General features: G+C 43.3%; 2 protein-coding genes and 1 non-coding gene across 7 annotated transcripts in view; 2 read left to right on the forward strand and 1 right to left on the reverse strand.

The window, feature by feature from the left end:
* Dmtf1 (cyclin D binding myb like transcription factor 1) overlaps nt 1-6,902 on the forward strand; it is a 40,297-nt gene extending 33,395 nt beyond the window's left edge. For all 4 annotated transcript variants that reach the window (XM_052173134.1, XM_052173135.1, XM_052173133.1 and 1 more), the window contains 5 exons: nt 1,499-1,584; nt 3,801-3,956; nt 4,288-4,665; nt 5,239-5,383; nt 5,601-6,902. In XM_052173134.1, coding sequence (XP_052029094.1) covers nt 1,499-1,584; nt 3,801-3,956; nt 4,288-4,665; nt 5,239-5,383; nt 5,601-5,710 — 875 coding nt within the window. In that variant the 3' untranslated portion in view covers nt 5,711-6,902. The remainder of the gene's footprint in view (nt 1-1,498; nt 1,585-3,800; nt 3,957-4,287; nt 4,666-5,238; nt 5,384-5,600) is intronic.
* Tmem243 (transmembrane protein 243) lies at nt 6,690-26,003 on the reverse strand. Of its 2 annotated transcripts, XM_052173137.1 has the most exons (5): nt 25,840-26,003; nt 25,288-25,467; nt 9,209-9,259; nt 8,145-8,249; nt 6,690-7,256 (listed from the first exon to the last, which is right to left on the reverse strand). In XM_052173137.1, exons 2-5 carry the CDS (start codon nt 25,363-25,365, stop codon nt 7,134-7,136), a joined length of 357 nt encoding a protein of 118 aa, XP_052029097.1. In that variant the 5' UTR covers nt 25,366-25,467; nt 25,840-26,003; the 3' UTR covers nt 6,690-7,133. The 2 variants fall into 2 exon arrangements, with proteins under 2 accessions (XP_052029097.1, XP_052029098.1); XM_052173138.1 differs by lacking the exon at nt 25,840-26,003 and having other exon boundaries at nt 25,288-25,767.
* Nucleotides 8,501-8,604, forward strand: LOC127679478 (U6 spliceosomal RNA). Its single transcript, XR_007976787.1, has one exon. It is a non-coding gene; the product is annotated as a U6 spliceosomal RNA (small nuclear RNA).
* Nucleotides 26,004-27,682: the final 1,679 nt, after the last annotated feature.

Consider the following 27,682-nt stretch of genomic DNA (forward strand, 5'->3'; position numbering starts at 1 on the left):
CTTTGCCTGTCAGTTTTGTGCTTAGAAGATTTCAGGAGCCCAGCAATATAGAGAGAGGAAAGACTTTTCACTTTAGCTCTAGGTGTACCTTCCTCCCCCCTTTCTGACATTTGATTGTAGTGACAGAAATGCGTTCCAGTTTTTGGAACCATCTTTATTTGCCATACACCCACCCCCTTTTTTTTTTTTTTGGTGGTGGTGGTGGTCCTACATGATGCTGTTTGCCTATGAAAAGGTTATTGTCCACAAGTCCACACTTGGTGTTCACCAGAGCATTTTATTGCATTTTGAGTAAGTTTTTTGCGGGTTACCCTCATTACATGCTGTGTTTCTTGACTTCATCTATAGATGCTAATAGAATAGTGTTTTCTGTCATTAGGACAAATATAAACACATGCACACAGATCCAGATGGACCCTCTTGGTACCCTGTTTGGAAACAACAGGATCATACTGATACTTTGACCATGTGTGTCTATATATGCAATGGTCATCAGTTACCTTTGAGGGGGCTGCACTTGCCTTGCATGGGTGAGAAGCCTGAGTTTGATCGCCAGCACCACAAACAAAGCTACTGTAGAAGCATTTAAACTAAGTACATTACTTGCCTTACTCATTTGGCCCTCCATGTTTTTTATAGTTGAAGTGAGAGAAGTTTCTACTCTAATATATGAGATATTATTGACTAATAAATTGTCCAGGACAGCGTTAGCCACCATTAGGATGACAATATCCATTAAGAAGACAGCAAATATTTTATAAATGGAACCTTAATTCTCATTCATGTCAACTCTTTTTTAATAATTTTTAAGAGAATTTTATTACTTCCAGCAAGATATGAGCATAGTAGGAGTTCTATAACCCATCTGTTATTGTTAGCATTCTGACCCCAGTTGCTCATTAGACCCCCTCAAATATGGTCTTCTGAAAAATACTATGACAAATTCATTTGGTTTTAAAATTACTTTTACTCATAACAACTCTATAGAGGTAGGACAGATAAAATCTAAATGTTAAATTTGGACTAAATTAACTTGTCAGTGGCCATGAAAGGAGCAGTGTTGTTAGAACTAATATCTCATGTTACGAGAAGGCCAGTCCACATATATACTGCTTACTAAAACTTTCCAGAAAGTCCACATTAGCATTGCCTCCTAACACTTGCAGCTCTGTCTGATGTACACCAAGAGTTAACAGCAAACCTCTCATATAGTTCCAATAATATCTTTGTCTTTATGAGGCTTATGGTGTTACTATTGCTCTCTAGAAAGTATGAAAGCATACTTTAAAGTATATGGTAGGCATGACTGTTACTAAAGCTGGCAGTGGGCTAAAGTTAGCTATTGTGTGTGTCTGACCTTTGTGCCATCCCAGTTAAGTCCATCATGTAACTGTAGGTTTACAGGCAAATTATTCATTTTGAGATTTCCCTCATGACAGCTGAATCCATTTGAGAAACTTCACAAAGCATTTTATTATTGTCCTTGTTCTTACTACAGCTTCAACAGACTCCCCTGCTGCTTCTGTTGACTCAGAAACAATAACACTAAACAGTGGAACACTACAAACATTTGAGATTCTTCCAGTGAGTAATACTTGAGATAATAGTTATTGGCTGTTCTTATGCAAAACAAAGATCAGGTATCTTTAATAGAACTGTTATTGTGAAATTAGAATTCTGATACCAGACAGACAGTCTAGACATAAATGAGATGTCCACTTCTATGTCATTGTCATGCTACTTCATCTCCATGTGAACATAAACCAACGTTGTTTTACATCCCAAAGTGACAGTAGTTCAACTCTGTGCTGACTCTTAGGTCAGACTGGTTACTGAGAGCTGGTGGAACCTTCATGAACAGTTTGCATGATGAGTATGTTGAGCAAGCAGTTAACACTAACCACTGCATACAAAATTCCTAGTTCCTGGTTAGTTAATAAACCTTGTTATTTGTAAAAATGTGAAACATTTATCAGGATCTCGGGGAGATGGCTGTGTAAGCATAAGGACCTTAGATTGCCAACACTGATGTAAAAACCTGGGCATGGCAGCACATATGTACCTGTAATTTCACCATTGGTGGATTTCAGTCAGTCTAGCCATGACAGGGAGCTCCATTTCAGTAAGAGTGACTGAGGAAGACTCCTATGGCCTCTGGCCTACATATGCATTTGCACACTTCACTCTTGCTATCAAATGATCAAATCTAAGATAAAGGAAAGTATCTGTGGACATAAGAACTCATACAGGAATGCTCAATTTCCAATTTTGGGTGAGCAGTGTGATTACTCTGCTGGGTAGGAGCAGAAGCTGCAGCTTCAGTCAGCCACACATTTACTGATAAACACTCATCCATAGTGTACCAACTTGATCTTCAAGTGGGTCTGGATCTTAAAAATACACTTTTGGTTTAACAAGGGATTTATCTACATGTAGCTCCACAAGTGAAAGAAAATCTCTGTGGTTCTCACTTATTTGAAATTCTCCAAATATACATCTGGATATGATTGAAGTAAATTTTGGTTGTCTCTAGCTGGGAGAAAAGAGGTCATAATTTAAGTGTACAAGGTTTCTTTTAGGGGCAATGAAAATCTAAAAAACAAAAGCCCCAGTTCCCGTCTTCCTCCTTAAAGCAAGCCTAGAGTTCCCTCTATTTTATTAAGAAAATGTAAACACTATTCATGTTGTCTCAAGATTGATTTTAAAGAATTAGATATTAATACAGTAATTTCGTCAGTACCTTTTGCTAGCTCCCTGGATGGTCACCAGAGTGTCTGTACTTTCTCATTTCATCTCTGACTTAAGTGGTCTCACAGTGGGAATATGTAACAGTGACAGAAACGGAACTTGCTTATTGTTACTTAGGGGGAGGAGTTAAAAGGGAAAAATATACATGTGCATTGGGTGTTGTGTTAAAGGTTTTACCTAGGAGGTTATACAAAAGTGTTTAAGAGTCTGTCTAGGGCTAGAGAAATTGCTCACCAGAGTGAGCCCTAGCTATTCTTCCAAAGGACCCAAGTTCTGTTCCCAGCACCTACACGAGAGCTCACCATTACCATCTGTAATTTCAGTTCTGAGGTGAGATTTAACACCCCTTTTTTAACATGATGAGTACCAGGAATGTATTTGGCGCACAAACAGCAGGCAAAACACCCATACATAGAACATTAACCATCTTTTCAAGTAGCATCTTCATTTTCCTGATTGAGTATTTCCTTGCATTATAAAAACATTCAAGTAAATAAGCACTGCTAGTATAACTTTTCAAAAAGTTAGCTATAGTTGACGCATCTTGGGGGCAGGGGGCACATGCCTTAATGATGATGGAGTTCAAACGATAACTTACAAGAGTCTGCTGTACTTTGTGGATCCTGGGAAATCAAACTCCAGTTTGGTGGTAAATGCCTTAACCCACTAAGACATCTTGCTCACCTTAAAGAGTTGGTTTGGTTTGGTTTGGTTTAGTTTTTTTTAACTACAGCAAAAAGTTTAAATAGATGATTGAATACTGAGTTCCTTCATTGCCCACAGTGGCTCCTGAATCTACTGTATTGATACTTAGTTGAAACCAGAACATAGAAATGCATGGGAGCAAAAGACAAGAGTAAATTCTCTATTCATTATATCTCAGATGGTTGCAGACAGTTTACATAATAAAGAGTATTCACTTTATCATTTGTACCTTCATGATTGGCAAGTGCAGTTACTAGCTACTAAATTCAAGTCAGTCTTGTTAAATATAGATGTAGAGTTAATCTATAGGCTTTTGTACCTGTGCTAAATCTCTTTTTCTTCTTTAGTCTTTCCATTTACAGCCCACTGGTACTCCAGGCACCTACCTTCTTCAAACAAGCTCAAGTCAAGGCCTTCCCCTAACACTGACCACAAGTCCCACAGTAACCCTGGCAGCTGCTGCTCCTGCTTCTCCTGAACAGATCATTGTTCATGCTTTATCCGTATGTTATATAATTATTTTTGAGTGCTTTATTGCTTAATACTTGATAAACATGTAAAGTAGTTTGGGTATCAGAGTATTTCATATTACTTGTCCTTGGTACAGTATCTTGCATGCAGTTCTTCCCTGGGTACACCTGTAATCTCCACTGTTTCTTTAACAAAGAGTGATACCATTCAAGTAGGAAATGTACAAGAGGAAGGGACTCAGGGGTCACAAACACAGGTAGAGAAGTGACAAAGCAGCTGCAGAGGTGAAAGGTATGGGAAAGGGAGACAGACGGTCAGTTCTTCGTCATTTTGCCATTGATAGTTTCCTTTGATGTGTTACAGCCAGAACATTTGTTGAACACAAGCGATAATGTCACAGTACAGTGTCACACACCAAGAGTCATCATTCAAACTGTTGCTACAGAGGACATCACTTCTTCACTATCCCAAGCAGAACTGACAGTTGATAGTGATCTTCATTCATCTGATTTTCCTGAGCCGCCAGATGCACTAGAAGCAGACACTTTCCCAGACGAAATTCCTCGGCCTAAGATGACTATACAACCATCATTTAACAATGCTCATGTGTCTAAATTCAGTGACCAAAATAGCACAGAACTGATGAATAGTGTCATGGTCAGAACAGAGGAAGAAATTACCGATACTGACCTTAAACAGGAAGAACCGCCTTCTGACTTAGCCAGTGCTTATGTTACTGAGGTAAGCTGTGTAGAAGATTGTAGCTTCTTTTGCCTTGAGTTTCAAGGGTATTTAAAAGGAGAGATACTCTATAGTATAGTGATTCTCAACAACAAGACTATCATGATACAGTGATGCCGATATATAAAATTGTTGGCTACTGTCATGAACTGGAGTGTAAATATCTGATTATTCAACCCCAAAGCTGTTGAGAACAGTTACTCTAGGACCTTCCTTTTTTCTTTTGATTCAGAGTTTAAGCACAAAAGAACTCTCAGTGAATGAGTTCTTGTTGCTGGCACAAAGCAGGCAGAGACACCTTGCAAAAGTGTCCCCTCTCTACAGGCAACAAATTGAGAGGCGGGGACGTTGGCATCGACTCCTGGATCACCTCTGGGTATTATGAGTAACAGATTTTAGGAATTACATATATCCCACAGTGCAACGTAATTCTTTTCTCTAAGGTTTTAACCTTTATGTTCTAATTTTAAGATGGAATATACTTGAGAGCTAAGTACTACCAAACATGAACCTACTCGGGGAATGTAAATCAGTTTCTCTCTCTCTTTTTTTCTCTTTTAAAATATTATGTAGGATTTAGAGTCTCCCACCATAGTACACCAAGTTCATCAGACAATTGATGATGAAACAATACTTATCGTTCCTTCACCACATGGCTTTATCCAGGCATCTGATGTTATAGATACTGAATCTGTCTTGCCTTTGACAACACTAACAGGTACTCCTAAGACTTAATCATGAGCCTGATGAATATTAAAGGGGGGGGGGGGGGGAAAGAGATCAGACAGTTGTTCTATGCCAGCCATCTAATTTTCTCTTAATCTATCAGTGTTCTCTTGTTGGCTAAATCCTACACTTCGGTAAAATATTGGACTGAATAGAGACCCAGTAACATATATTTAATACTAACTTTATTTTAACTTAACTCATTACAGATCCCATATTCCAACATCATCAGGAAGAATCAAATATAATTGGATCATCTTTGGGCAGTCCTGTTTCTGAAGACTCAAAGGACGTTGAGGACTTAGTACACTGTCACTAGATTATTAGAAACAGGTACTTGAAGAGGCCACATTGTGACCACACTGTCTCCAGAGAAAGGAGCCACCCCAAGAGCTTGGTTTGTCGTTCTTCTGGCTTGTGCAGCTGTGAGCTTAAGCCATGCGCACTGTTGCTGCTGTTTCTTTTTACCTCCTTTTAAGTAGGTCATCTGAGGTCCAATTTTATAACAGTGTGTTATGATGGAGGAGAGGAAGTATGAATTGCCCAGACTTGTTAAGTTTTGTGTCAAGAGGGAGTTGCAGTCACTGCAGCTACTTATATCACCAAAGCTTAACTACTATGGTTTAAATATAAGCAGTAGTACTCATCTCTGCAGTTAAATCCCGAGCTCTGTCCAGACTCAGGCTGGTCTGGTTGTAATTCAGGTTATATCATCAACATGGTCCAGCTGACTTTAGCAGTGACTTTAAGAAAGACAAACTTAGGAGTTTATGACACGACCAGCATCCAAATACGAGATCATGGGAAGTGGGTGTGATGGTTAGCCCATTGCTGGCAGTGGGAGCGAACTGAGGTAGGGTAAAGAGCAAAGCATTACAGAGTCAAAATTCACTACAGAGCTTTGATTTTTAACTTTTAAAGGGAACGTGGTTAAAGTGGTAACAAAGCAGTTATCAACCCTCATCAGAAACCAGTCATTAGTTTACAGTTAGCACTTTGAAGTGAAATTAAATGAGGGGAAAGGTAATGTTGCCCATGTCTGATAACCATGACTTTTTATTATATGTTTTATTATATAAATTGCCCAGAAGATAGTTGAGGGCATTAGAGTATCCTGTTCACTTAGTGCATTACCTGTGGGGTACAGTATAGCTTCTCCCTCAGGCACTGTTAAAAAACAAAGTTTGCTTCTGTATCAAAAGAAAACAAATCAAGAGTCATTCCTAAGGTAAAGCCAAAACTAGCCTGTAGGGCTTTAATGATCCTTATAGAAAAGTCCAAAAAAAAAAAAAAGAAACTTGTATAAATTATTTTATTTATTATTGTAATTAGATCTTCACAATCAAAGTTGTCTTTTCACCATGTTTATTAATGTGAAACAGTAGTAATAAGCAAAAGTTGGTTGCCTAGGGAACAATAATTGTATATTCAGTTTAACAGAAATAAAAGAGTATTTGTCTTAAAATGCAAGATTTTGAGCCATGCAATTAAATTGTAAAAAAAAAAAAAAAGTTCAAAAGTGAAAGTTCTTTGCTGGTTGAGGGATGGAATGATTCAGCTTTTTAAAGGAAAGCAGAGATCTATGATACAGCTCCCTTGCACGAGGGGATTCAGATTTACAGTTAACATGAAAAAGAATCATGTACCAGACTTCAGTAGACAATTCTTCAGCACACTTTTTTGCAGCAGTTAAATTCACAAAGGTTTCCAAGAGTCCCGGTAAGTATTTCATCTCTGCAGCCTCACCTTCCCACATCATGGAAGTACAAGTTCGCACATATACATAACATGATGATAGAAAATAAGATATAGTAAATTAGATTTCTAAATTTCGGTTCTAAGTCTCCTTGTCGATACCAGTAGATCTAAAAGAAGAATCAAATAAAATTTTAAGTAATGACCAACTGTTACAGTGTTAAATACAGTTAATGCTTCTTTTATGTGGACAGTGTTAGAATGTATTGTCCTTAGATAGTCTTCAGATTAATTCTTTAGTGCTAACGAGTGTTTCCATGGTCCAAGATCATATGTATTCCTGTTTGTTATTTACTGGGTTCTAATGTCAAAGTAGTATAGTAATCAAGCTAGACGAGAATATGTATCTGGATACATTTTTAGTATATTTTAATTACTAGAATGAAAGGCACTAAGATTTATGTAACTTATTCAGATTCAGTATGTAAGAGGGCTTACATAAGGAAATACATAATTTATGTCAACCTTGGTTACTCAGGGCTATAAAACATAGGAGACAAGAAAACTTCAAAGAGTCAATGTAGGACTAGCTCTACTCAAGTGTTGCGCTTAAAACCTATGTAGGTTTCAAACAATTTGAAGATTTTTTTTTTTTTAAGAAAAAAAAGTTTTGCTTTTTTAAATGGTGTTAGAGGTCAAACCTTTTGCAGATTAGACCATCTCTCTCACTGAGCCACAACCCCATACCAAAGTTTGACTGTTTCATAAGGTGAAAGACAAACTGAACAGTTGATCTAAATAACAGAGAAGAAGCAACCTCTGGGAGAGGGGAGGGTTGGTTGGTACACAGAGGGTCTCTCTGTTTCCTGACAAATGTGATGTTAACTGTCTATATTCTGGGAAGATCACAAATCAACAAAGGCCCATGTGTAATTATTGGAAGCAAATTTAGGGGGATTAAAGGAGCGGTGCCCTATTCTATAGACCCGGGAACTAGCAATCTGTCTACGCTCTACCAGGTAAGCACTACAAACATTTAAATTCTATATCGTACTCACAAGTATGCAGGCAGTAATACTACTCAAAGAGATGCAGACAGCAAAAAATATATTCAGTGGTTTGGGAGGTAGTTGAGGGAACACAAAAGCACTGATGAGTGTTACCTGTGTGGAGAGAAACATGTAAGGCCTTGGGTGGTCCAAGGTGTGCTTAGACTGGGGTGGGGGGGGCAAGGTAATACTTCTTACATCCTAAATCATCTTCAAGTCATTTAACACTTCTTTCTAACTTTTTCAGCAAGTATAAAATAAGGCAAAAACAAGTCTCAAAACAACCAACCAACATTAACAATAAATCCCATTCCCAAGATTAACCTGATTATCTTGGTATTATAAATTCCTACCAAGTGAACAGTGCTCTCATTTCAGCAGAACATACACTAAAATTGGAACAATAAAGAGATTAGGATGACCCCAGCACTAGGATGACATGCAACCTTAAAAGGTATTCCATTTTATCAAAACTACCCCCAAAATGTTGTGGGGCACACACACTCAGATATAAACTGTTAATATCTATTTGTTTTCAACACTGCTAAAATGCTATGGAAAATTAAAATTAGAAAAAAAGCAATAACCGAATAAGTGCAAAGCTGGTTGGCTTGGTTTTATGGGACAATAGGTTTCTGATCCTCATTTTGTTTCTACCTTGTATTAAAAAGCAATGGACAAACTAAGGTTTGTTCTCTTGACAAACTTAATCCTTGTTCGTTAGACTTTAGAAACTAGCTTTTTAGTCTGATAGACCTATATAGAATGTGTATCACACTTATTCTAATGTGCTATACAGAATTTTAAAACTTCCTGGCTTGAGTAAGGTACTAATAGAAATGGGAGAGGGGGTGATCACTGATAGAGGAATCGGTTATCGTCACTACCTCTTTTACAGATTTACTAAGCAGGTGACAATGACAAACTGGTTGACTGATTTACTTTTTACTATGACTGCTATATATTCTACATTTGTACCCTCTTTAAAAGCCTTTGGTTTGGGGAGAATTGATACTAAAAGGTCTCAAAACTACTGACAGAACAAATGTGGCAAAACAAAACAAAATACTTACTAGAATCAACAAGGTGGTTAAGCTGCCAACAACTAAATTGATGATTCGGTCCTGAAAGAGACAAGAGTTTGTAAGGCAGATGACTTGGATTTGGCTGCTGCCAGAATGGAAGCTGGAACCAGTCGTGTATAATGAAGAGACCAAGAGTTGGCCCTTTGACATCTTCAGATAAAGCTGTGGTAATAGGAATGTGGAAATGGTTCTGGGCAATGAACAATGAAGGCAGCTGAGGAGCGCATGCGCTGGTAGGGATTCCTAGCATGAGGAGTATATGGGGGGGGTGATGCCTCAAACACTGCAACACTGCTGTTAGAAAGGACCAGAGTGGCTGGGGGGGGAGGGTAGTCCTGTGGCTCCCTTCCCCAACTCAGTCTAGTAATTATTATCCAAAGACTTATAATTTTCATCCCTAATACTGCCACTTCTATAAAAACTACCTAAAGTCGGAATAACCTAAATTTTACAGGTGAAGGTAAATGCAGGCTCAGTGTGGTTTTAAAGTACTTGACAAAAATTAGAACAAATTCTGAAACCAAACTTAACTATGTTACAAAGTAATAAGGTTGGTAAGTTATTTATAAGATTACAGAACAGGGCTGGGCGGTGGTGGCTCACGCCTGTAATCCCAGCACTCTGGGAGGCAGAGGCAGGCGGATTTCTAAATTCAAGGCCAGCCTGGTCTACAGAGTGAGTTCCAGGACAGCTAGGGCTATACAGAGAAACCCTGTCTCGGAAAAACAACAACAAAAAAAACAAGATTACATAACGGGGGCAAGAGTTGTCGGGCTCAGTAGTACAGCACTTCCCTGGCATGTACACGACCCTAGGTTTGATCTCAACACCCCCATCCTCATAGGGGGAAATAAATAGACAACAAAGCTGGGACTTAAAACTTAAGAAACAGTACTTCAGGGCCATTGAGAACAAGTTATTTGTGAGAAGGCAATACTGACATGAATTTATATTTATGGAGCAGGGGCTACTGGTCTTCCAGCCAAGGCCTTGTGCATGATGCTAGGCAGATGTCATACCACTTTGGCCCTTGAAAGGTTGTTTTAGTATCTACTGAAAGAGGGTATGGAAACAGCAACAAACTAAAATGTCAAGTTCTGTGCTTTGGAAAAACAAAGCGGCAGGCAAAGCTGGAAGTATATTAAGTTTGGGGTATGCCTGGTCGATGTGAGAATATACCCTAACTTCACTAAAAACTCACTCAACAGAGCTTAATACAACCCACCAAAATTAAGACTGTTTCTTAGTACAGAGACTTGGGCCCAATTTATTAGTCACTTAACTTCCTTCCACACATGACTAATGTATATGTGTTTATAAGGATAAAACCTGGGCAAGTCTGTGAAACCTTCAGTTGTATTCTGAGAATACTGCTCTCAAGAGATTTGCAGAAATTTACTATATCCTAACAGCTCTGTAACTAACAGGTGTATAAGAACCAAAATAAACCCTAGTTTCCAAATGTCACAGCACCTTGTCCACCAAAATAAAGAGAGGGGAAAAAATCAAAACTGATTAAGAGCCAGCTGACCAGACATGTCTTCTAAAAGTAGGGACGAGAGGAGTGGGGAGACTTGCTTGGTAACGTGCCTTACACACAAGCCAGGGCCCGAGTCTGGCCTCATCCCCAGCATTCACCTAAAAAGCTGAACCTGAGGCCTGGAGAGTTGGGCCCAAGTTTGGTTTCCAGCAAGTTTGGTTCTCAAGTAGTTCACACTTGTAACTGTAGCTCCAGGGGATCTGACACCCTCTCCTGGCCTCTGGTCATACACAGCACACACAGTTTTGTTGCTTTTTGTTGTGTTTTGCTAGGCATAGCAATGTGCATCTGTAAGTCCTCCCCTAGAGTTAGATGAGGTATAGAGACAAATGGGTCTGTAGAGCTCAGTGGCCAGTCAGAGTAGCTGAATTAAAAGACCTTATCTCAAAAACTGATGGAGAATGGTGAGGGAAACCATGGAATATCAACCTCTGGCCTCCAATGTGTGCATTCATGCATGCATACATACATATATACATGGTTAAAAATGCAGTATGATCTGCACATGGAAAAAGAGGCTCAGGAAAATCAAAGTGCCTCAGGTCTATTGTTCTAAGTTAAAGAAACAAGACTGTCAGGCCTACATGCCCATACAAAGCTTCACATTCATTGCTAGACAGCATATCCTAAAAGCCACTACTGCTGTGAGTGGACAGATGGCACCTCACAAAGCCTATTAGCATGTCCTGTTAGCCTATTACAGTAGCATAGCTGTTGGGATCATGTAATGAAAACGCACCGAGGTAAGATATTCCCCGGCCCGCCCTCTAGATAGTCACTGGACAGAATTTCCTGAATCAACAGTTACTCTGCCAAAGGGCAGCAGCTCTGTCCGTTGTTCCTGAGGTCAGCTGTTCAAGATGCAGCAGAAATGCTCAACAATGTTTGCTTCCTTCCTCCCAGCCAGTGCCTTGCCCTCGGGTCTCCTGCTGCTGAACCATAAATCCAGGTCAGGAGATCCACAGAGTTCATTAGAAGTTGCTCACTTCCAGTGCTGTGTGCAGACCTGGTCACTCCAGTACGGTGTATGAGCCAGCTGCATTAGTCTCCCCCAAGAGCCTGTTTAAATGCAAAAATCAAGTCTCTCTCTCTCTTTTTTAAGATCTGTTGAGTCAAAATATTTTTTCAAAGATCTGGTATGAGTCTTGAGCAAACCACTTTGATAGTTCAGAGCTTAGGGTAGATATCCTTTGTTGGGACAAAGATTATATCCCAGGGTTCCGCAGGCTATTCTAGCCAATCTCCAAATTAAAGAACTGATGATTGGATTAAGGTATCAATGGTCATTGAAGGCAAGAGTGTGCTCCAACTGGAACTAAATAGTATATGGAGACAAGTGTTGGATTTAAACTTTGTCATTTATAAGAGAAACTAAAACTTAAGTTTTTCTGTCTGCAGCTAGTGTTATTTTTCCCAGAAACTATTCTGTACCTCCAAGGTTTTTGTGTTGTTGTTATTCTAGTTCTTAGATTACTCTGCCACTATGTGACCCCAAGTGGATCCTGTAACCCCATTTTGTTTGATAAGAGTAAAATGAACTGAATGATAGTTTCAACAATTTACAACTCTGAATTTGTTTCAGACTACACTTGGGGTCAGATAGGACTAGTCACCTTGTAACTTAAAAAGTCCCCAATCTTGCCTGGCCAGTCATTGTCCAGCACAGTTAGAAGGGTACACATCGACACCGGCAGGTATCACCCACTCTTGGGAAACACTCTGTTGCTATCTGTAGAGTTTAGAATGCTCACAAGCATCATGTTCAGCCTTCCATCTCCACAGCAACTTATGTCCCTACTCTGAAAGTACATTTTGTGCAAAACAAAAAGCCATGCAACAATAAATAGATGAAGGTGAAACTCTAAGAGTTTTGAGAAAAGTAGGAAGAGGTAAGAGAATTTATGGGTGAAATTGCCTATGAGGTAATTTCTGATTTAAATTCATGTCTGTTCTTCAATGAGGCTTCCAAGTTACCTGTGGGTCAGAAATCCAAAAGGGAAATACCAAAAATAAACAATGTATCTGTCTTAAACTATGCATTATTCTGAGTAGCATAATATAATCATGTTTAGCTCCATCCTACATAAGATCTAAACCATCCTTTTCAAGGTACTGACACTACACAGTGCCCATGCTCTCTGGTGTAGCCAACCCCGCTGTCAGCCTTCAGCTACACAGTGAGCTGTCAGCCAGAGTGCTGCCTTTAAGTAGGAAGGTGGAACTTCTCAAGTCCGGAGGAGGGGTGGCTGGGGTTAACAACATCTACGGTACACACAGCTCTGTGAGGTTCTGCTCATTTTACTGTTGCTCCTCAAAGGGGGAGGTGTAGCCACAGTGTATGGTTAGTACTTAACTAAGAAGGACATATTACTGTACATAACTTTAGGCATCTCTCAAAGATAGGACACTTCTGAGACTCGGCAGTCAAAGTGCGTAAACTGGAGCATCAAATGAGGCAAACTTCTGCCTCTAGGCAGAATTTGTCCTTGACATTGCATAGAAAGATGCAGTTTTTCCATACACAATCACTTCTCATACTGGTCCATAAAATAAGCTAAAGATATGATAGGTACACTCACAAAACAGTGAACTGTGAATTGGGAGGTGAGATGGTTGAGAAACTGCTCCCAATTTGACTATTCCTCATCCGGAGCTAAACTCAACATCTCTTCAATTTCAAACATCCTCTTCAACTTTTTTTTTTTTTAATTTGGTTTTTTCGAGACAGGGTTTCTCTGTATAGCCCTGGCTGTCCTGGAACTCACTCTGTAGACCAGGCTAGCCTCGAACTCAGAAATCCACCTGCCTCTGCCTCCCAAGTGCTGGGATTACAGGCGTGCGCCGCCGCCACCACCTGGCTCCTCTTCAACTTCAATATCCTTTCTGGATATCATCCCTCAGGAGAGAGATTCCCACTTCAAGACCTCCAAAGATCACCCATTTTACACTTACTACATCAGAGTAAGACACACTACCTGTGTGTTGGTCGTAAGGCTGGCAGTTAAGAGTGGGATAGGTGGACTCTCCTTTGGCACACTTGGTATCTAGAAAATTAAACCACAAGTGGCCAACAGCATTTTCCTTAAAGCTTTTCACCAGCAGAGGGAGCTCATCTCTGATTTGTACAGGGCCACTGGCTTCTATACTTGAGGGATAGCCATGTAGCAGAACAGCACCATCTGTGACTTGGTCCTGCCCAACCTTCACTCAAGAACTTCAAGAAACAGCAGTCCCAGCATCTCTTGGAGACAAGAGACACTTCCAAATTCCACATGGCAATTCCAAACCTCCCCCAAACAGTTCACACCCCTGTGTACTAATCCTAGACTGAACAAGGCAGGACTTGGCCAGGCTGGACATGTTGTTTTCCAAGCCAACTTAAGACACTTTTCAGTAATACCAACTTCACTTCCTCATCTCAACTAAGCGCTATGCCAAATCCTTCTTTCCTAGTCTTTCACCTTCTCTCCCCCAAACTGGACCACATTCATTAGCCAGAGCATAGCCAAACTGCTACACCAAAGCTGTGACTTGTGGACCTCCCTTGCAGACTAAGTGTGGGGTTAGCAACTTCAGAAACGCACAGAAGATTCCCTGGAGGAAGTGTCTTGAGAAATCTGGCCCTGTGCCATGTGGTCTAAAAACCCCCAACAGCAACTGGGGACTGACACTAAGCCTAGCTCCGGATAATTCTGAGTATCTTAAAACGACTCATCTCTTCCTCTACACGTCAGTGCTGGGGGTGGTGAGGCTAAAGTGGCTTTTATTTTCAGACTTTGAGCCACTTCATATAATAGAAGCCCAGTCCAATTGTATACTTTCTAAGTTTGTACCATCATCCTCCCAGAAGAGCACCTTTCCTATCAAGCCATGAACCCGTGAGTGCTGCCAATGTTCACAGCGACTTTGTTATATTTTACCGTGTTCCTCTGCCAATAGTACCCAGAATTATCAAGATGTAAAAGAAATGAGGTTTACTACCGATTCGTGTTTCCTAGCCTCAGCTAGTCCCTTGCTATGTTTCACTGGTCTTGTGAGTTGACTGCTTCTGACCTCTCCAGAAAGTGGCTGGGAACGCTCTCTCTCCTTGGGTTCACTGTTATATCCTTAGTCACCCCCACAAAACAAACGCTGAGCAGGGAGAAAGGAGTGCCTGGTCTCCATTCCATCCTAAAGAGGATCTCCAAGTAGCCTGCATTGCTGTCCCTCCTGTACCCATCCATGCCTTTCCGCAGTCCGCCATCCCTGTTTGCACCTTGAGTCACTGGTTCTCAATGAGGAGTACCACTAGCCACAGAATCTCAAGTCCCTCCAGCACCCGAAGACCTCCTTCTACCACGCTTCCTGCTCAGACTTTAAGCTTTCACTTTCCGTCCTTTCTATTGACTGAGAATAGAAAACAGTAGATAAGAGTGACCAGGAGGCCAAGTGACCATAGGTGTGTTGGTTCTTTTCTGGGTCTTCAATCCTATTCCATTGATCTGCTTGCCTGATATTGTACCAATACCATGCAGTTTTTATCACTATTGCTCTGTAGTAGAGTTTAAAGTCTGGGATATTGAATCCCCCAGAAGTTCTTTTAATGTTGAGAATAGTTTTAGCTATCCTGGGTTTTTTGTTATTCCAGCTGAATTTGAGAATTGCTCTTTCTAGCTCTAAGAACTGGTTTGGGATTTTTATGGGAATAGCATTGAATCTGTAGACTGCCTTTGGCAAGATGGCCATTTTAACTATATTAATCCTGCCAATCCACGTGCATGGAAAGTTTTTCCAGCATCCAATGGAAAAAAGATAGTCTTTTCAACAAATGGTGCTGGTTCAATTGGAGGTCAGCATGCAGAAGAATGCGTATCGATCCATTCTTATCTCCTTGTACCAAGCTCAACTCCAAATGGATCAAGGACCTCCACATAAAACCTGACACACTGAAACTAATTGAAAAAAAAAAAAAAAAACTGGGGAAGACCCTTGAGGACATGGGCACAGGGGAAAAGTTCCTGAATAGAACACCAATAGCTTATGCTCTAAGATCAAGAATTGACAAATGGGACCTCATAAAACTACAAAGTTTCTGTAAGGCAAAGGATACCGTCAAAAGGACAAAACGTCAACCAACAGACTGGGAAAGAATCTTCACCAAGCCTAAATACGACAGAGGGCTGATATCTAATATATACAAAGAACTCAAGAAAGTAAAACCCAGAGATCCAAATAACCCCATTAAAAAGTGGGGTACGGAGCTAAACAGAATTTTCACATGAAGAACTTCGGAGAGCTGAGAAACACCTTTTAAGAAATGTTCAACATCATTTATCATTAGGGAAATGCAGATCAAAACAACCCTGAGATTTCACCTCACACCAGTCAGAATGGGTAAGGTCAAAAACTCAGGAGACAGCAGGTGTTGGCAAGGATGTGGAGAAAGAGGAACACTCCTCCACTGCTGGTGGGATTGCAAGATGGTGCAACCACTCTGGAAATCAGTCTGGTGGTTCCTCAGAAAACTGGGTATGTCACTTCCTGAGGACCCTGTTATACCACTACTGGGCATATATCCAGAGGATTCTTCAGCATGCAATAAGGACACATGCTCCACTATGTTCATAGCAGCCCTATTTGTAGTAGCCAGAAGCTGGAAAGAACCTAGATGTCCTTCAACGGAGGAATGGATACAAAAAATGTGGTATATTTACACAATGGAGTACTATTCAGCCATTAGAAACAATGAATTCATAAAATTCTTAGACAAATGGATGGAGCTGGAGAATATCATACTAAGTGAGGTAAGCCAGTCTCAAAAGATCAATCATGGTATGTACTCACTGATAAGTGGATATTAGCCTAGAAACTTTGAATACCCAAGGTATAATCCACAAATTAAATGATGTCCAAAAAGAATGGAGGAGTGGCTCCTGGTTCTGGAAAGACTCAGTGCAAGAGTATAGGGGAATTCCAGAACAGGGAAGTGGGAAGGGGTGGGTGGAAGAATAGGGGGACGGAAGAGGGCTTATGGGACTTGCAGGGAGTGGGGACCCAGAAAAGGGGAAATCATTTGCAATGTAAATAAAAAAATTAAATTAAATTAAAAAAAAAAAAGAGTGACCAGGAGGTTCCTAACTATGGAGGCAATGAGGAATCACTGCAGTGTGAAAGGTGAGAAGCCCTTTTTTAAGGAAAAGCAAGGAAATATACAAGAATTAGAGACAGGCGTTGCCAATAAATCTATGCAGCATTGGCCAAAAAATGAAACAAAAATGACCTCTTTGGAGCCAGGCATGGTGGCTGTGGTGGTTTGAATAGGTTTGGCCCCATAGATTCATGTGTTTGAATGCTTGGCAAAGGAGGAGTGGCACTACTATGAGGTGTGGCCTTGTTGGAGGAAGTGCGTCACTGTGGGCGGGACTGTGAGGGACTATGCTCAGCTCTGCCCAGTGTGGAACTGCAGTCTCCTTGCGACCTACGGATCAAGATGTGAAACTCTCGACTCCTCCAGTACCATGTCTGCCTACATGATGCCAGGCTTCCCATCAATATGATAATAGACTGAATCTATGAAACTGGAAGCCAGCCCCAATTAAATGGTTTCCTTTACAATAGTTGCCTTGGTCATGGTGTCTCTTCACAGCAACAAAACCCTAACCAAGACAGAGGCACATGCCTTTAATCCCACCACTTAGAAGGCAGAGGCTGGTATCTCACTGAATCCATGGACAACTTGCTCTACAGAGTGAGTTCCAGAACAATCAGGGCTATCAATTAAAACCTTGTCTAGAAAAAATATTTATATAGAGAGGAAGGGAGCATCTTTGGGAAGTGATTAATACACAAAGGTGGGGGGGGGGTACCCTCTTGCATGGGATCAGCACATCCCAAAGCCTTCTCTTGTCATTCCATTCTGCTATATTGAGAACAAAGCATCAGTGTCCCCCAGGCACAGCAGCATATCGTCATCTTGAAAGCAGCCCCCACCTGATACTAATGCTGCTGATAATAGACTGAATCTATGAAACTTCCCAACCTCTTAAAACAGTGAGAAAATTAATTTCTGTTCTGAATTTACATACCAGGTAGCCGTTTGTTCCAGAGGCACCAATGTACTAAAAGCAACAAGGCCAAGTAGAACCTAAAAAGGCAATGGTAACCAAGGAAAAAGTACATTCTGTCTTCCTTTCGGCACATATGATCCATGGGAAAAGGCATGTGAGAAAGCCTATTTTCTGGGATGTGGTTGAGGACTTCACTTCCAGGTCAAGACTCAGAAGTCTGACCCGGTGTTCTTGAGAACTCCAACCATGAGAGGGTAATACAGCATCTCGCAGTTCTTGGCGTCTTAGCCCACATCTGTCTCTGAGTCCTGGGTACTCCTATAAGGGAGCAAAGCAATGTGCTAATGTGCAAAGCCCACTAGGCAGACTTCCTTCCCACTGCTCTCCTTAAGTGAGGCAGTAAGAACTGGAGACGCATCCTAGCTTCCCAAACTTACGGATTTTCACACTATAAGTTAGAGACAGATTTTCAGAAATGACCTTGCTTTTCTTCCAATCACAGTGGAAAACTTCAGGTCATACAAGCTCTTTGAAAGGCTGGGTAAGAGAGCCCTGAGAGGCAAAACAAAACAAAACAAAAACAAACCCTGAGAAGAAATGAAACATTGGGAAGTTTCCTTTTGCTTAATGAAGTAAGAAAACTCACACCCTGTCTGTGGGTTGTTGGTTTGTTTCTTCTGAGCTGTATGGCTCTGCCTAAATGGGATATTCCCCTCATATGGTCACCAGAAACAACCAGAGAGACATGAGTGGAAAATGAGACTTCTTGCCTCACTGCCCGACTCTAGTGAACAGTGCGCTCTGCCCATTGATTGGGACAACCGTCTTGAGACCTCCCAAGGGAACAGTGAACTCTGAACAGAACCATAAATACAGACAATGCATGGAGAGGAGTCTCAAGAGTGCAGGTGGCCACCAGCATGGTGGCACATTCCTTTAATCCCAGGAGGCAGAGGTAGGCTGATTTCTGTGAGTTTGAGGTCAGCCTGGTCTACACAGTAGACAACAGCCAGGGCTATGTCAAGACCCTGCCTCCTGACAATTTCACACATTTTTCATCACCACACATGAATCTGAATACAAAATCCCCTCTTCTTTTTGATCAACTTAATTCAGACATTTGTTACTTTCCTGTTATTTCACCATATTCACAGTTTGCAGCATCTTCAGGTTATGAATATTTTTGTACATTCATCCTACCAGATTCTCCTCACAGATAAAAATGTACCTGAAATAGAGTGTGTTCACTGAAGCACCATTTACGGAAACTAAAGTAAAAATAGAGCACAAACACGGTCTACATGTTTAAGGGGAGGAAAACAACTATCATCAGTAACCACAGAAGCACACAAAGATGTGCACTCAAGCTTCAGAACGGCAAACTGAACAGATGCTGAGGCAGGGGCATGACAGACCTGACTCACAAACCTTCCCTTGTACCATGTAGCGACTGGTAGGTTTGGATAAGTCACTTAACTTTTAAGATATGCTTTTCCAGTTGTGTACAGATTGCTGGGTTGCTATAAAGATTAGGAAATAAAAGTCCTCACAACAGGATAGTTTTTACTCAATGGCGGCCATGTCTAATGGGAAGTCTTTAAGGAGGGATGAGACTCCTCAGAGCTTAGTGGCAGCCGAGCTGACTTCTCCTTGCTTAGCCCCAATTTCTAAAGCAGCCAACAATGTTTAATTCATTTTCCTTCCCGTAAGGACCACTCAAATCTGTCAACCATCTGAGCTCAGAAAATATTATTACCATATCTATAGAAGAAAAATAATTATTCAGTTCATGAGAAGCAGGCAATTACAACCCTGAGCAAAGGTCCCGTCCTCCCAGGGGACAGTTAACGTGAATGGGAGCTTCCAGGAGGACAGGCTCAGTTTGTTTCTTACACAATACTGTATTATACACCCATTTAATACTGGCCTCTGCTATATATACCTCAACAGGAAGACACACAGTAATTGAATTGCCTGAGAGTTTAAAACACCACTTCCTGTTTGGGCAGCCAGTGTACCCACGTTTCTCAACAGAAGCCTTTGTGGTCTGTTGTTTTAGAATCTCCCAAGCAAACAGGTCATGTTGGGGTGATGTGAATCCCTCACATCAGCTAAGCCTTCATATTTTTAAAAGCCACACACAGGAAGAGTCAAGAGTTTAGGGAGCACATGCTCTAGAAGCAGCCACATCTACCCAAGTTCCTCACAGCACACAGACCAGTGCCAGGCCGCCCCCTTGACAGCCAGGTTTGTTGGAAGAAAGCAAAGACAGGGCATGGCTGTAAGGTTCCAAAGTACAAAGTAAGGCTGACTGAACAAGATTCCGGTTTGTGGGAGAGGAGCAGCACTACAGGAAGACCACAAAAATCACGCGGCTCTTAGCTACAAGGCCGGGGAAATGGTTCTGTGAGGGAAAAGCACTTGCCGCACAAGTCTGGCTTCAATCCGCAGACTTGGGGGAGGGGAGAAACACACACGTGCTTCTCTTTATTCTCCACCTGCCTCCTCCACTGTCAGCCTTCTCTCCTCCTCCCTACCTTCTCACCGCAAAAACGGTCCAGTTTCATCTTCCTTCCTACGGCGGCCCAATCACTGGCTCTAGACTTTATTTGAAAAGTTAAGGTGGGGAGAAGATTCACCAGAGAATAGAATTAGCATAAAAATACAAGACCACTGACCCTGACAGAGCCAGCATGGAGCCAGGTGCGACTAGAGCATCTCACCTCTCTCCAGATGTCTTCTACAGAGCTTTCCAAATATCTGGTGACTGCCAAGGCCCACCCTCATCGATCCCAAGTCCACTGATCTTGAGACAGGAGGAAGAAAACTTAGAGTAGAAAGAGAGAGGTCGCTGCATCTATCTGTCCAGAACCGCAACTTTGGCACAAGAAGGGAACGTGATTCGGCAGGCTAGATGAGAAGACAACAGTAGCTCCTTTGAGGGGACAGAGCTGTGCTCACGGTATCACTGAAATTAGGCTGTCAAGAGAAACTAGAAGCTTTTGCTGCTCGGAGAGCAGCCTTGTGTGTGTGTGTGGGGGGGGGGGGGGGGCGGTGTAAAAGAGAAGGCAGCAAAGACACAGAGACCTTAGCCACAGCTTTGTCCTTAAATCAGCAAATTAATTAATTAATTAAAAGGGGCTAAAAATAATCACATAAAGAGCATCTTCCACTTCTCCTCTTCCATTTGAACACTCCCAGTTCTAACAACTTGACTAGGACACTGCAGGTAATGAAAGACATCTTGGTTCCGCCCCTTCTCTCGGCTTGCATATTTACTGAGGAACATAGGAAGAGCATCTTCCTCTTAGAATTAGTATCAAGAGCCTCAGAGTCCACTGCATTCAGCAGAAAGCCTCCCTTCCCTTTCCCATCTGCTCTGGAGCCCACTGCAGCAACTCCCCAGCCTCACATTCCAGTAACAGAATGTCACTGCTCTTCTTAGAGTAACTTCATCCTTTGTGATCGGTCACCATCACTGAAACACATTTTCTAGAAACCAGGTCTCATCACATCCCGAGCCAAGGGAAGCGATAGTGCTCTGCCCATCTGCATTATGAGCTGTGGGGAAATGTTTGGCTCTCTTCCACTGTCCCTCTTCACACCCAGATCCACACGGCCTAGACAACTGAAACTGATTTAAGATACCTAGTGAGTTATTACGGAGTCAAGAAATGATGACACCCAAGCCTGGGCAACTGGACCCCCTCCTACCGCAGAGACGGGTGTTTTTCTAAAAACAAGGACTAGACAGAGGGACTACCTCCAGGTTTTAGTTCACACTGCAGCAGGGAAGAAGGGTCCACCATAAATCGACTTACCAAAAGTAGTTAAAAGTACTACCCACCCACCCTCATCAACTAGCATCAAAGAGAAAACCCAGCCATTGAGCTTCTGAAACGCTCACCGCAGAGCTAAAGTCTACACTGGGTGTTTTGGCTAGTTGGGGTTGGTTAGTTTGGTGGTTGGAGTTGGGGTAGGAGTAGCGAGTGTTGTGAATGAAACCTGGAGTCTTATGCCTGCTAGGCGAGCATATAGCCCCTGCACTTGTGGTCCACATATGGGTAGCCCTGTTTTAGAAGCTATGAAAGCTACAACATGGCCATAGAAAAGAATCTGACAGTCATTATTTTTCTCTCCGACATGCTTGGTTTCCACCTGAAAGAAATGCACAGTAGAACAGAACTTAAGAAGGCTTTTGGTGCTAGGCAGTGGTGGTGCATGCCTTTAATCCCAGCACTTGGGAGGCAGAGGCAGGCGGATTTCTGAGTTCAAGGCCAGCCTAGTCTACAGAGTGAGTTCCAGGAAAGCCAGGTCTACACAGAGAAACCCTGTCTCGAAAACCAGCCCCCCCCCAAAAAAAAAATCCCAGCACTTGGGAGGCAGAGGCAGGCAGATTTCTGAGTTCGAGGCCAGCCTAGTCTACAGAGTGAGTTCCAGGACAGCCAGGGCTGCACAGAGAAACCCTGTCTCGAAAAACAACAAAACAACAACAAAACGAAGGCTTTTGGTTTTTAGTTCCGTTGGAAGCAGGGTTTCACACTCCATCTCAGACTGGCCTGCAACTATGGAGCCAGGGCTGACTCCCACCAGCTCACAGCAATCTTCCTGCCTCCTTGCTGGGAAGAAATGGCTTAAGAAAGTGAAAATAAATTCTGATATTCTGACCAAGACCGATAACATTTTCAAATGTTATCAATGAGATAAAGTTTCTGACAAAATACGACCACCGTCCCTTCTGTCACCCCTCACGCAGGACTCACCACCTGAGCTGGGGCAACCCGTCACCCTAACCTTCCTGGGAAGAGGCGACAAGTGAGAACATGGGCTACAAGACTGAGCAGTTTAGTTTGCTGTTCAGCACACCAAATGAAACTGGCAAAATGCTGCCAGAGAACTGTCCGTGTCGCTGGACAAGTAATATTGTGGAGTTCACCTTCTCAGCGGTACAACAGACATAAAAACATCTGTCTTAGAAAGGCCTCTGATGATCAAACAAGGAAGGCTGAGTGCCCAGCCTGTTGCCTAGCGCTGGAGAAACACAAACCGTCAGACGCCCCTCTGTCTGGGCCTCAGTGCTCAACCTTAGGAATGAAGAGATTACACCTACAACCGAGAGCCTGTACCATGTTGGTTGTTCTGGAGAAATGAGATCACTAAAAGCTCTGAGACTTTGTCATTACAGAGTGGGCTTTCCCCTGTCCTAGAGTTTCTCTGCTAAACAAACAGCAGTTCCCTTTTACCAAGTTTCCACCTTAGGTAGCTACTGTGTCTAGTTCCCTGGGAAGTAAGCCAGTGCCGTCCACATACAAGAGAGAGGAGAGAGGAGAGAGAGATTGATGCCTCAGAATTCGCAAGACCCCCCAGCTCCAGTGGTTCCTCCCATCCAAGGGAATAGCTAGACTGAAATCTGTCCTATCACTGACAGATTTCACTCCTGCTCCTTGCCCCACTCAGGCCTACATATAAACCTCTTGCTGTAAACAACGGCAGATGCTTCTCCTGATTAGGCATCTCAATTTATTGGAAACATGCTTTGCCCCACATCAACCCATCCATCCCTTTCCTTTCTCCATTCCATGGAATTTAGATGTAAGGGCCCCGTCCACCTCACAGGGCAAGTTGTAGCAAACTTATAATTATATATCATTCTTAACGTTTCCCTTATGTGACCAGAGCTACAGTGCTCTGAAGCTGCCTTAGTAGTGCAGGGCATTATAATCATACACTTGAACTCTGGTGTGTCATGAACAGAGATATATTTGGATACTGATGTCCTTGGATGGGTTTCAAATGGATGATGGATGGTAGGAAACTTACAAGCAGTAGGCAGTTGGCTGGCCAATAACATCAATTATTTCTCAATATCTACATATTTTTTGGGGGGGAGGGGTTGCTATTTTGCTTTCAAGGCTTCTGGTTTTGGTTTGGGGTGGAGACTGCACGGTGTACCTCAGGTTCATCTTGAACATCTGAGATCACGTGATCCTCCCACCCGAGCCTCCCAAGTGCTGAAACTAACACAGTGAGAGAGATACCTCAGCCAGCCCACCGGCTTCAGGGTCTGTATCAGTCAGCAGGCCCACTGGGAAGCCCAGTGCTACTGGATTACAGGGCCTACGAAGTTAAAGTCTGAATCACCCAGACTCCCCATCAGTGCTCAGAAAGTTCTGTGCAGGAGACAGCGCCTGATTTGTGGACAGTTAGACAAGCTTTTCATATAAATGAAACCAGTTTCATCTTTGTACCCAAAACACATGCCTCCCCCCCCAGTGCTGTGACACAGGACATATCCACCAGAATCTCCACATTATGCACAGATCTCCCATGCCTGACAACTCTCCTTTAGCACCCAGGACCAAACGGACAGACAGGATCGCTCAGTAATGTCTGCATTAACAGGAGGAACATTACTGAACTCGAGCTCCCCAGCATAGTGAGCTGAGATTATGTGAAATTACAAGAATCTGGACATCCATCTTGAAATGTCTTATTAAAGCACCCCCAAGATAAATCAAAATCTACGTGGAATTTAAGAATAAGTCATCTTCATGCTAGGCTGGCAGCTTTCAAATTTGGGATTACCCATGACTGCCAGGTGGAGAAATTCCCTGAGTGGGCTCCTTACAAGCTATTCCCACAAGGTAAGAAATCCAGCTCTTCAATAGCACAGCAACTTTTCAAAGGCTTACTGCTCTTATCAGGGGTCAGAGGTCACCAATGTCATTTACAAGTCGGTGGGGGTGGGGGGCGGGAGGCAGGACTGCAGGTTAATCTTGCCCAGACTTGAGAAAGTTTAATGCTGAGTACAGAGTTTCTTGACTGTCCCCAAGACAAGTGTGTGTGTGTGTGTGTAGGGGGGGGGGGGGTTGCGGGGAGGGAGGAACCGCAGGTTAATCTTACTCAGATTTCCCAGGAAGTCAATGCTAAGTACAGAGAAAGGCTTTTGTCGACTGCTGGCCAGAGGCTCTATCTAATCAAGCTTCTTGAAAACTTAGACTTTTAAAGGATTTATGTAGTGCCTTTGTCTGAGGGCTGGGAGCCTCTGATCACCTCCTGGGATTGTGGCCAACATCCACCTTCACGGAACTGCTTCACGTCCTCGTTCCCTTTAAGAACTCTAGTTAAGCAATCATCAGAAGCAACCGGGGGCTCTGAGTACAACTCCTGAAACCACTGAAGCTCTGGACGCACACCTGAAGTGTGTAGCTGAAAAGTGAGTGCGCTTATGCAACCTTCGCAGGACTCTCCCTCCACAGTGGGATTTCCGCACTCTCCCAAAGGACTTCCCACAAACTGCCTAGAACTTTCTGAACTTTTTTCCACTCGAGTGCAGGGCAAACATCCCAAGAGGGAGGCGGGATTTGCAGGACCAGCTCTTACCACTTCCAAGTACCATCATCCAGGCCCGCTGCAAGGAGCCAGTGGGATGGAGGGAGGCGGGCTTCTCTCTCTGGCCCGGGGCCCACTCCCGCACTCACCTTGGCAGACGTCTCCCCGAACAGAGGTCTGTTATCCAGGCCGCTGGTCCCGTAGGTCCTGGTGGCAAAGTCCTCCATTTTGGGGCTGCTCCGCTCGTCCCCAGCCGCTCAAAAGCGAGTCCGCATCAGCTCGCGAAGTCCGGACGCCCGCCCCTCACGGCGCACGCATGGCCCGGGGCCCTGGGAGGGGGCGGGGAGGGGAGGCGGGAAATCCCGACGGGGCGACAGTCACTCCCGGGGGCCCGGGCTGCTCCGCCCCAGCCCCGCCGTCCTCATCTCCAGCCGCGGCTGCCGCGGGAAGTGAAAGGAAACAAACAGCGCTTGGCCGCCGCCCCGCCCGCGCCCGTGCCCGCCGCCCCCGATCTCCGCCGGGGTTCCGCGGGGAGAAAGTTTGCCTGGCGCGAGTCCCCCGCGCGGCCGGGCGACAGGAGTGAAGTTGCGGGCCGAGCGCCCCCGCACACCACCCGAGCTCGGCTGAGAGCTCCGCAGCCGCCCGCTCCGCGTCCCGTCCCCGTGCTCCCCCGCAGCCCCGGCTGCGCCCGCAAGCCAGACCTTGGCGTCCCGCGCCGCGCGCGCGGCGGATCCTGGCAGCGGCCGGCCGCGACCCCGAGCCGTGGCCCCCCCAGAACCGGCGGGACCCCGGCGCCGAGCGGCGAGTCCCCCCCCTGGGCTCTCCGGTCCGGGACCCGCGGCCACTGTCGCAAACCGGTCGGGCCCGCCCAGACCGCGTCACGACTCAGGCAGCCAATCCCACGGGCAGAGGCGCCGCCTCGGCTGCAGAGCTTTATTTACAGGCGTGCGGGTCCTCCTACCCAGGCGCGGGTCTCCGCCGCAACGCAGTTCTCTGCTTCTTGGCAATTAGCGGCTGCACCGTGCACATAGTAGCTAAAGCTCGTTTCTGTAGACAGACTCGAATTTGGCGTCTTAAAAACCATCAGCCTGCTTTGACCACTCCAGGATTTCGATTTGGACACTTTACAGTACCGGAGCCGATTGTGTATCCTCGTTTTATTCTGTATCGCCTACAGAATTAGAAGTCCTAGTTTACATAAACAATTAGACATGGTGCTAGGTATTTCGTTGACTGGTCCAGTGGGGGTGCTGACTAAACACGTGTGCAGCCACAGGTCAGAGCTTCGCATCTTGGGCCTCTTTGGAGTCTTGGGGCTTAGATGGATGGAAATGGACAAGGCGCACAAGTACCCGTCGCTTTACCTTAGAAGTTCTTCCTAAACTCTAAAAACCCAAAACAACTACTCGGGATTGGGCTGACACTAATACCTAGATTCAAGAAAACTTGAAAGTGTTAGTGTGCAGGACACTCTAAGCTGAAGCGGTACAGCCACGAAACGCTTAGAATCTAGACAGGGGTTCTAGTGCCACGCAACAGTTTAGAACAAGGGATGGCATAGCAACCACAAAGAACTTCCAGCGCGGAGGGCACGCAAGTATTATACGTATCCCCATCATCCAATCATTACACGTGTTTTACAAATTAGCTGTTTACTCACGACTTTTCTTTAACAACGGCAATACAACATAACCCAGCACCCACTTCTATTCAAAAGTTCTATTTAAAGATTCATATTAAAATGTCCTACAAATTTATTCAACTCCATTCAACAAAATATTTTTGAGGCTCTAGGCTGTAATCCCTTAAATGCCAGGAACAGTTCCAGGTCAGTCTAGACTAGATAGCAAGACTCTGTCTCAAAAAATAAAAATAAAAATAAAAATAAAAAACTAACAATACTTTGAGAATCTGCTGTGTGCTTAGCAACTATCCACCAGAATAACACAGTAATTTTGGGCCTTGGTCAGTAACCCCAAAAGACAGGCTTTGGTGCTTTAATACCAAATTTGAAATACAGGCAATCAAAATCCATAAAGTTTAAACTTCTGAAAGGCCAAAATTCTGGAAATATAATTCTGGGGAAGAAATAAAGACTTTAAATACAAGTATATTTTTAAAAGTATAGTTATTTGAGAAACAAGAGAACGTATCATAGACAGCTTTTTATAGTAAAATAGATAACATACCTATTTGGAAATTAAATTCAGCTCCTCTGTGCTATGCTGTTTTAGTGCTTAGGGTGGGGAGGAAGCATTTTGAAGACTCACATATAGGTCACAGACTGCGCAGAACTCGCTCTGTCAACTGAACAGAATAAGTATCTTCTTGTTCTACTTGCACGTGATTGTTTTCAAACCAGAAACTTCGCTGGCACCTCGGGCACATATTCCTTTGGTTCACCAAAAGCTACTAAAATGTCAAGGGCTGGAGAGAATGCTTATCAGTGAAGCATGCTTCTGGCTTTTGTGGAGGACCCAGATGTGTTTCCCAGCATCCACAAGGTGGCTCACAAGCATCTCTATCGCCAGTTAAAGATAAATG

Source organism: Apodemus sylvaticus, chromosome 2 (genome assembly GCF_947179515.1).
Source record: "Apodemus sylvaticus chromosome 2, mApoSyl1.1, whole genome shotgun sequence".
Classification (NCBI taxonomy): Eukaryota; Metazoa; Chordata; class Mammalia; order Rodentia; family Muridae; genus Apodemus; species Apodemus sylvaticus.